Source organism: Electrophorus electricus, chromosome 6 (genome assembly GCF_013358815.1).
Source record: "Electrophorus electricus isolate fEleEle1 chromosome 6, fEleEle1.pri, whole genome shotgun sequence".
NCBI classification, from domain to species: Eukaryota; Metazoa; Chordata; class Actinopteri; order Gymnotiformes; family Gymnotidae; genus Electrophorus; species Electrophorus electricus.
In genome coordinates, this window is record NC_049540.1 from 29375053 (window position 1) to 29384533 (window position 9481).

General features: G+C 44.3%; 1 protein-coding gene across 2 annotated transcripts in view; it reads right to left on the reverse strand.

The window, feature by feature from the left end:
- Positions 1 to 279: 279 nt before the first annotated feature.
- The window catches only part of dnajc21 (DnaJ heat shock protein family (Hsp40) member C21), a 19725-nt gene continuing 10523 nt past the window's right edge, over positions 280 to 9481 (reverse strand). The window contains exons 7-12 of one of the 2 annotated variants that reach the window (XM_035527638.1): positions 6098 to 6191; positions 5853 to 6014; positions 1364 to 1412; positions 911 to 1065; positions 733 to 817; positions 280 to 509 (exon numbers count right to left, since the gene is read on the reverse strand). In XM_035527638.1, coding sequence (XP_035383531.1) covers positions 360 to 509; positions 733 to 817; positions 911 to 1065; positions 1364 to 1412; positions 5853 to 6014; positions 6098 to 6191 — 695 coding nt within the window. In that variant the 3' untranslated portion in view covers positions 280 to 359. Of the gene's footprint in view, positions 510 to 732; positions 818 to 910; positions 1066 to 1339; positions 1413 to 5852; positions 6015 to 6097; positions 6192 to 9481 lie in introns of both variants that reach the window. The other variant, XM_035527637.1, reaches the window with a different exon arrangement.

Genomic DNA, 9481 nt, shown 5'->3' on the forward strand with positions numbered 1-9481 from the left:
ACACTCACACATACACACACTCACACACACTCTCACACACACTCTCACTCATACACACACACACACACACTCATACACACACACACACACTCACTCACACACACACACATACACACTCACACTCATACACACACACACACACACACACTCACACTCACACACACACTCACACACACACACACATACACACACACATACACACACTCACACACACACAGCCCTCACTTCCAGTATGCACACATGCACGCAATGGTTTTTTTTTAAAGAATAAAACTCCTCCAGCAAGAAGCTTCTTCAGTCTTTAATAATATCAACAACAATAATCATCATCATCATCATCACTGGGTTGGCTGTTCTGGTCATCGGTGTTTCCTCCTGTCCCTCTTGCTGGTTGGCTGGTTGGTGGAAGTAAGGGCTGTGGCGTGACCTGTGACCTTCAGATGGTCAAACAGCTTGTTTCTGCTAGCAAACTCAAACTGGCAGGTGACGCATCGCAGGTTTCCCTCTTTCTGCACACACAAACCAGGGTGTGGGGAGAGAGACAGCCAGAGGGAGAGAGAATGCTCAGCTTCTTTGTGAAATGCAGCAAGTTGCATATGTGCACACACTCACAACCAAGATGATCTTAAAACTGCTGACAGTTTTTCTTCAGCATTGCACTAGACCGAATTTCGCTAACACTCAGTTGACACCCCCACCCCCACCCACACACACCCACACACACACACCCACCTCTTGGTTTACTTCTCCACCCCCATGAGGTTTGTTGTTCTTTTTAGAGTCTTTTCCACCTTTTTTGCTTTTGGTCTTTCCGGAGCTGCAAACACAGTTGAGGGAGGAGAACAGTACAGATTCACACACAGATATGTAAATACACACACTAAACTCTGGTCCCAGCCACCACGCTCACCTTCTGTTGGCTTCAGACGCCTGCTTAGTCATTTCCTGCGTGGGGTCCTCAGGTGAGGCTGGGGTGTCTTCACTATTGCCTGTTTGGCCTGGTGGCACGATGTCCTCTGTGAGGTTTGTGGCTGGACTCTCAGCCTTCAGTTCTTCTGGAAGGTCCTATGGAACAAACGCATGTGTCCGAGGCTTAAATGTACTCAAGCTAAAAGGTAAAACAGTTTTTACAATGTGTGAAAGGTGCAGTATGAAGTACACTGTTAGCAGTGGCAGCTCAGTGGTTAAGGTCCTTGACTAGTAATCAGTAGGTTGCTGGTTCAAGTCCCACCACTGCCAAGTTGCCACTGTTGGGCCTCTGAGCAAGACCCTTAACCCTCAACCATGACTAGTTACTTTGGATAAAAGTGTCAGCTGAATGCTGTAGATGTAATCCCACCTGCAGCCTACAGGTAGCACTTACAGTCGCGGCTCTCTGCTGACGTTTCTTCTTCTTCTGTTTTTTAGACAATCTGCAGGCAACACAAGCATGTCTTTATCAGCCAGAGGCAGAAGATACTTAAAGATCAGACAGTCATGTCTACCACTGGCGCTGCAGCCCACCCCTCAAGATGAATGAATTACTGAAACTTCACTGACTAATCAACAGACACCAATTTTGCAGGGAACAAATTGAATTCAGCAACCTTTATTTTGAAACGGAATCCTCTGCTGACAGACTGCCGTTAGCGTGAGAAAGACCTTGTTGTGGACCTGCTGCCAAAAGTAGCGAGGATAGAACACTGCCAACAGACGTGCGAACCCCACAGGGCTCTCACACAGCCAGCCCTTAACCATAGTGCACGAAACCAGCGCCCATAACAAGCGAGAAGGCGCTGTGAATGTACATCTCACTCTACTATACTATATTTATATAACCGCCCTTACACACGTGCACTCAGACAAGATGCGCAAGTCCGATAAAGGTGCCACACTGGTGTAAAATGTGCATACACCTTCTCTCTTCTTTAAATCTGAAATAACAACGCAACAAACACAAAGGATTCTATCGTCTTATCTCTGTACAGTGGGCAAGTTAATTAAACCTAAATGGAGGATTATAGGGGGACAGTAATATGACAAGACATCTAACTAGATAACAGCACTGACCACTTTGAACTAGAAATCTCAAATATGTTTTACTTACCAAACTTGACACCTACTTACAGCATTTAAGTTAGGCATAGTGTACCTAGGGCATGGAATTAGTCTGGTATAGTGTAGTGATGGCGTGGAATTAGTCTGGTATAGTGTAGTGCTGGCATGGAATTAGTCTGGTATAGTGAAGTTATGGCGTGGAATTAGTCTGGTATAGTGTAGTGATGGCGTGGAATTAGTCTGGTATAGTGAAGTTATGGCGTGGAATTAGTCTGGTATAGTGTAGTGATGGCGTGGAATTAGTCTGGTATAGTGAAGTTATGGCGTGGAATTAGTCTGGTATAGTGTAGTGATGGCGTGCAATTAGTCTGGTATAGTGTAGTGATGGCGTGCAATTAGTCTGGTATAGTGTAGTGATGGCGTGGAATTAGTCTGGTATAGTGAAGTTATGGCGTGGAATTAGTCTGGTATAGTGAAGTTATGGCATGGAATTAGTCTGGTATAGTGAAGTTATGGCGTGGAATTAGTCTGGTATAGTGTAGTGATGGCGTGGAATTAGTCTGGTATAGTGAAGTTATGGCGTGGAATTAGTCTGGTATAGTGTAGTGATGGCGTGGAATTAGTCTGGTATAGTGAAGTTATGGCGTGGAATTAGTCTGGTATAGTGTAGTGATGGCGTGCAATTAGTCTGGTATAGTGTAGTGCTGGCATGGAATTAGTCTGGTATAGTGAAGTTATGGCGTGGAATTAGTCTGGTATAGTGTAGTGATGGCGTGGAATTAGTCTGGTATAGTGAAGTTATGGCGTGGAATTAGTCTGGTATAGTGTAGTGATGGCGTGGAATTAGTCTGGTATAGTGAAGTTATGGCGTGGAATTAGTCTGGTATAGTGTAGTGATGGCGTGCAATTAGTCTGGTATAGTGAAGTTATGGCGTGGAATTAGTCTGGTATAGTGAAGTTATGGCGTGGAATTAGTCTGGTATAGTGAAGTTATGGCGTGGAATTAGTCTGGTATAGTGTAGTGATGGCATGCAATTAGTCTGGTATAGTGAAGTTATGGCGTGGAATTAGTCTGGTATAGTGAAGTTATGGCGTGGAATTAGTCTGGTATAGTGAAGTGATGGCGTGGAATTAGTCTGGTATAGTGTAGTGATGGCGTGCAATTAGTCTGGTATAGTGAAGTTATGGCGTGGAATTAGTCTGGTATAGTGAAGTTATGGCGTGGAATTAGTCTGGTATAGTGTAGTGATGGCGTGGAATTAGTCTGGTATAGTGTAGTGATGGCGTGCAATTAGTCTGGTATAGTGTAGTGATGGCGTGGAATTAGTCTGGTATAGTGAAGTTATGGCGTGGAATTAGTCTGGTATAGTGAAGTTATGGCGTGGAATTAGTCTGGTATAGTGTAGTGATGGCGTGGAATTAGTCTGGTATAGTGAAGTTATGGCGTGGAATTAGTCTGGTATAGTGTAGTGATGGCGTGGAATTAGTCTGGTATAGTGAAGTTATGGCGTGGAATTAGTCTGGTATAGTGTAGTGATGGCGTGGAATTAGTCTGGTATAGTGAAGTGATGGCGTGGAATTAGTCTGGTATAGTGTAGTGATGGCGTGCAATTAGTCTGGTATAGTGAAGTTATGGCGTGGAATTAGTCTGGTATAGTGAAGTTATGGCGTGGAATTAGTCTGGTATAGTGTAGTGATGGCGTGGAATTAGTCTGGTATAGTGAAGTTATGGCGTGGAATTAGTCTGGTATAGTGTAGTGATGGCGTGGAATTAGTCTGGTATAGTGAAGTTATGGCGTGGAATTAGTCTGGTATAGTGTAGTGATGGCGTGGAATTAGTCTGGTATAGTGTAGTGATGGCGTGGAATTAGTCTGGTATAGTGAAGTGATGGCGTGGAATTAGTCTGGTATAGTGTAGTGATGGCGTGGAATTAGTCTGGTATAGTGAAGTTATGGCGTGGAATTAGTCTGGTATAGTGTAGTGATGGCGTGGAATTAGTCTGGTATAGTGAAGTTATGGCGTGGAATTAGTCTGGTATAGTGTAGTGATGGCGTGGAATTAGTCTGGTATAGTGTAGTGATGGCGTGGAATTAGTCTGGTATAGTGAAGTTATGGCGTGGAATTAGTCTGGTATAGTGTAGTGATGGCGTGGAATTAGTCTGGTATAGTGAAGTTATGGCGTGGAATTAGTCTGGTATAGTGTAGTGATGGCGTGCAATTAGTCTGGTATAGTGAAGTTATGGCGTGGAATTAGTCTGGTATAGTGAAGTGATGGCGTGGAATTAGTCTGGTATAGTGTAGTGATGGCGTGCAATTAGTCTGGTATAGTGAAGTTATGGCGTGGAATTAGTCTGGTATAGTGAAGTTATGGCGTGGAATTAGTCTGGTATAGTGTAGTGATGGCGTGGAATTAGTCTGGTATAGTGAAGTTATGGCGTGGAATTAGTCTGGTATAGTGTAGTGATGGCGTGGAATTAGTCTGGTATAGTGTAGTGATGGCATGCAATTAGTCTGGTATAGTGAAGTTATGGCGTGGAATTAGTCTGGTATAGTGAAGTTATGGCGTGGAATTAGTCTGGTATAGTGTAGTGATGGCGTGGAATTAGTCTGGTATAGTGAAGTTATGGCGTGGAATTAGTCTGGTATAGTGTAGTGATGGCGTGCAATTAGTCTGGTATAGTGAAGTTATGGCGTGGAATTAGTCTGGTATAGTGAAGTTATGGCGTGGAATTAGTCTGGTATAGTGAAGTTATGGCGTGGAATTAGTCTGGTATAGTGTAGTGATGGCATGCAATTAGTCTGGTATAGTGAAGTTATGGCGTGGAATTAGTCTGGTATAGTGAAGTTATGGCGTGGAATTAGTCTGGTATAGTGAAGTGATGGCGTGGAATTAGTCTGGTATAGTGTAGTGATGGCGTGCAATTAGTCTGGTATAGTGAAGTTATGGCGTGGAATTAGTCTGGTATAGTGAAGTTATGGCGTGGAATTAGTCTGGTATAGTGAAGTTATGGCGTGGAATTAGTCTGGTATAGTGTAGTGATGGCGTGGAATTAGTCTGGTATAGTGTAGTGATGGCGTGCAATTAGTCTGGTATAGTGTAGTGATGGCGTGGAATTAGTCTGGTATAGTGAAGTTATGGCGTGGAATTAGTCTGGTATAGTGAAGTTATGGCGTGGAATTAGTCTGGTATAGTGAAGTTATGGCGTGGAATTAGTCTGGTATAGTGTAGTGATGGCGTGGAATTAGTCTGGTATAGTGAAGTTATGGCGTGGAATTAGTCTGGTATAGTGTAGTGATGGCGTGGAATTAGTCTGGTATAGTGAAGTTATGGCATGGAATTAGTCTGGTATAGTGAAGTTATGGCATGGAATTAGTGTGTGTCTTCGAAAGGAAAGGAAGTGCTGATCACTAAGAACTGAAGTCCTTTCTGCTTTTGGTATTTCCCCCCCGCTGCATACATCTTAACTGATTAGCATGTAGTGAGTTTCTACTTTTAGGTATTAGGTGATAAACTAGCTGTTAAAAATACAAGCATTTGATTCGACATGTTCGTGACCCAGCGACACACCGAGATCACACTAACCAATGGTAAGCAGTTTCCAGTTCACTCCAGAAGGATGACAACCCACTGTATACACACAGTCTATACGTACACCGTATATATAGACTGTATATACGGATTGTGGTTCTGCCGGAAGGCAGACAGGGAACTGGAAATCTGGACTCCTGACTACGCTGTATCCCAGTAGCTACAGGTACAGTCCAGCCTCACGGCCCTACTGTGCAGTAACAGCTTTAATAAGCCCCGACTCACTTCTGTCTGGGCCAGTCGTCTTTGCCCTCGTGCTCATCCTCATCCTCATCGTCCTCTTCTTCCTCGCCATCACTCTGAGCCAGAAACTCCTCCTCCTCCATCTGCTGCCGTACCAACGTCACCATATCTCTGTGCTTCCGGGACTTTTCATGGTTCTTCATGCTGTTGTGGGAGGCGGGGCAGAGTGGATGATGAGGCATTGTAACGCGGTTGTGTGTGTGAGTGAGAGAGAGTGAGATACTCACGCTTTGTCAGATTTGAAGGATTTGTCACAGGCAGGGCAGTACAGGCTGTCATACAACTGATCGAGCTCATCAGGACCATCCAACTGCACTGAGTCTGACAACACACACACACACACCTTTCATGAGCATGTAGCATTTCATCAAGAGCTATTCATATCCATGTAAAGGCAAACGCAGACAGGAGCAAAGAAAAGTTCTTACAAAATAGCCTCCATCAAGTCGGACTGGCACAACAGCGCCCTCGGGCACCAGCTCAGGTGAAGAGTGTTGGGTAAGAACAGGCCGACTATTGCGATGCACAGCTGTTAGTGTTTCTTCTGCCAGGGTAGAGGTCACTAGCCCAACCCTGAGCTGGAAGACCGGGTCGTCATTGTTCCTATTCTAAGGATGACATCAGGCTGGACCAGCTGATGCCCAAGTCAAGTGGATTTGCCTGTATTCAGGACATTTTACAGCAAGGCCAATTTTCCAGGTATTTAGAGAATTTTGCAGATAAACCCAATATCCGGAATCATAATGTCTTAGTTGAGATGACATACACAAACAATAGCTGTGTATGGCAGGATGAGCTCAGCATGAAATATACAAATAAAAACAAACACTCATGCGTGCGTGCACACACACTCACATACACACACACGCCTAAATGTGATTTCCAAGATGCAGTATCGTCAAGGAGCATATAGATTTATGACCTTGGAAATGGCAGTTCCGTTAGCGTTTACGGCCTTTAGCAAGCACCCAGGCTGCCTTTAGTCCTGTCCCCTGGAAAGTATCCTTAGTATAAATATGTTAGGCAAAAGTTCTCTTAAACCAAGATACTGCCAGAACCAAGAGCCAGTGCTGAATACAGCCCAATCCTCTAAAACCTCACAGTTGGGAGTGTCATTACTAGACCAGACAGTTCGGGTGCAAATCTAAACTCTTCTTACATCATTCATTTCTTACAGGCAGATGATTCAGGCACTGTTAAAATGGCCACCTGCACGCGTGCGTGTGTGTGTGTGCGCACATATCCTGCAGTATGCAGTTTGCCCTTTGGTTGTCTCTCTCCTAAAAACTCCTTTTGCTACGTTCCTGAGCCAAGTTCCACACACGGAGCTGGGAAAACTCGGCTGTCTCCTTGGGGTTGTTTCAGAGACACTGGAGGAAAGAACTGTTCATGGACTCCCTAGTGGGACTCACCTCACCTGTACAACAGAACATCACTCTTCTGAAAACCTCCTCAGCTTCTAGCATAATGCTCTGCCACGCAAACTCTCTCTCTCACCCACACACACACCTCCACTTTAGTTTGCTGTTCTGGCTGTGCTCCAGCAGGGCTCATGCCAAGCTCACTGACTGCACATGCACAGGTGGGGTCCAACACATTAACCGTCACGTCAGGCCAAATTAGTGGCTATCGCCGGGTGAAAACCAATCAGAATGTATCGTAGCAAACCACAAGAGACCACACAGATGTTCAGGGGAAGGTTACCTTAGTTGAACATAAAAGTCTTGAAAAATGCAAAGATCTCAAAAAGCTACACTTTTTGGCTTATTTGAGCCAGGATTTCACTGAGCTAGTCCTGGGCTGCTAAAGTATCTTACAGCTTAACCGCACACCTCAAAGTGGGGAAAATGTTTGAATCACTGTAATAAAAGTCCCCCTTACATTAGAGATTTTTTTCCCACCAGTTTTGCTGTTTCCACAATTTGGCTATTGACCAATTTGTGTGTAAAATGCCTCATTTCAGGCAGTGGGGGAGAAAACCTGCTGTTTAATTCAGCCTACCCTGGTGCTTAAATTTAAGCAGAACGCTTATACTCACACCTGTGTGACCTCATATGACTCATATCGTCACCCTCCTGACATCCCTGTTTCCATGTTTTCTTGTCGTGTCTGTTTTTCTTTGGTTCCTGGTTGTTCCATCCCATGGTTTTGTTTTCTCCGTCCCTCGTTTGGGTTTCCACACCTGTCCCTCGTTTCTGGTTTTGTTAATTCAGGTATTTAAACCCTGTCTTGATGGCTGTGTGTTGGCTGTTCATTGTGTGTGAATGAATGGATGTGAGTTTTGTACTCCTAGCTTTCGTGTGTGTGTTAGTCTCAGAGTTCTTCCTCGTATCTGTTATAGCCTGTTTTCCCTGTTTGCGTTCGTGGGTTTGGGTTGATCATGTATCCCCGTGCTCTCTGTGTTGGTAATGTGACTCTGGACTACTACAGCGACTCTGGTTGTGGATTTGCACCTAATAAAGCTGCTCTTCTCTGAACAGGCGTCCACCTCCTCACCGTTACACGTATACACCTGTGTGAACCAACTGTGATCTCGTACAGTTCATGTAGGCCGGAGCTATAATGTAAATGTAGACAAACAAATTCTGTAAAGAAATAACACTAAAGGGGGAAAAAAAGAATTTGATTCACGTCGTTAACAAGTATTAACTGGTTTAAAAGTGTGATTCAGACTCAAACACACTGCTAGATTATGTTAAAATGCTCATCATGATAGGGCTAAAAAGTTAATAATGTGTGTTTACTGGCAAAACCATTTAAAAAAATAATATTGTAATGATATTTGACAGAAATCAACAGAACAATAGTTTCCTTAAAAATAATCCACCACTAAATTACCGCAATATTCAATAATATCATTCATCAGCCCCGCTGTGTTACTGCACTCAGCTTCACGAGTGCAGCTCCTCTCTCAGTTACTTTGCTCCACTACAGCACAGGTGCCCAGATTGGAGAGATCCATCCCACCAGAGGTTTGCTCCAACACATCTGGCAACACACCTCACTCAGACACACTCATCACCTGGGCCAAGTGTCTTATACTGGAGTTAGAAGTAACCTCAGCCAGACTGGACACTGCTGCTTTCTGGACTGGTCAGGACAGAAGGAAAAGGTCTTCAGTACTGGGGGGGTAACTGCCACAGATCACAAGAACTTCTCTGTAGACACATTCTGTATTCCCTGCAGTGTCAACATAAGCATGTTAGATGGGGTTAGACACTCTACCAGTCAGGAGGGAGTGTCTCCACACCACCTGGTCCCGCACTGGGTTCTTCAGCTAAGGATCTCTTATCTGCAGCAGAGTGCAGAAAAGGTCTCAGAAGAAAAAAAAAGAAACTTCATTCCAAAAAGTGTATGAGACGCAGGTGACTACAGAGGATTCTGGACACGCACAAACAGCCCCCAGACATCCAAAACACTACTCACCCCAAAACAAAACAAAGTGCACGTCCCTGTGTATTTGGGCTCTCAGGCTTTTTATAGCTGTATTGTGCCTACCTTCTGGTTTTTGTTTTCGATTTTTGTGTTTGGATACAAACACGGGAGATACGGGTTAAAGGTCCAGTCTTCCAAAACCACTGAACATCAGTGTTGCAGATCACAGCCTCCTC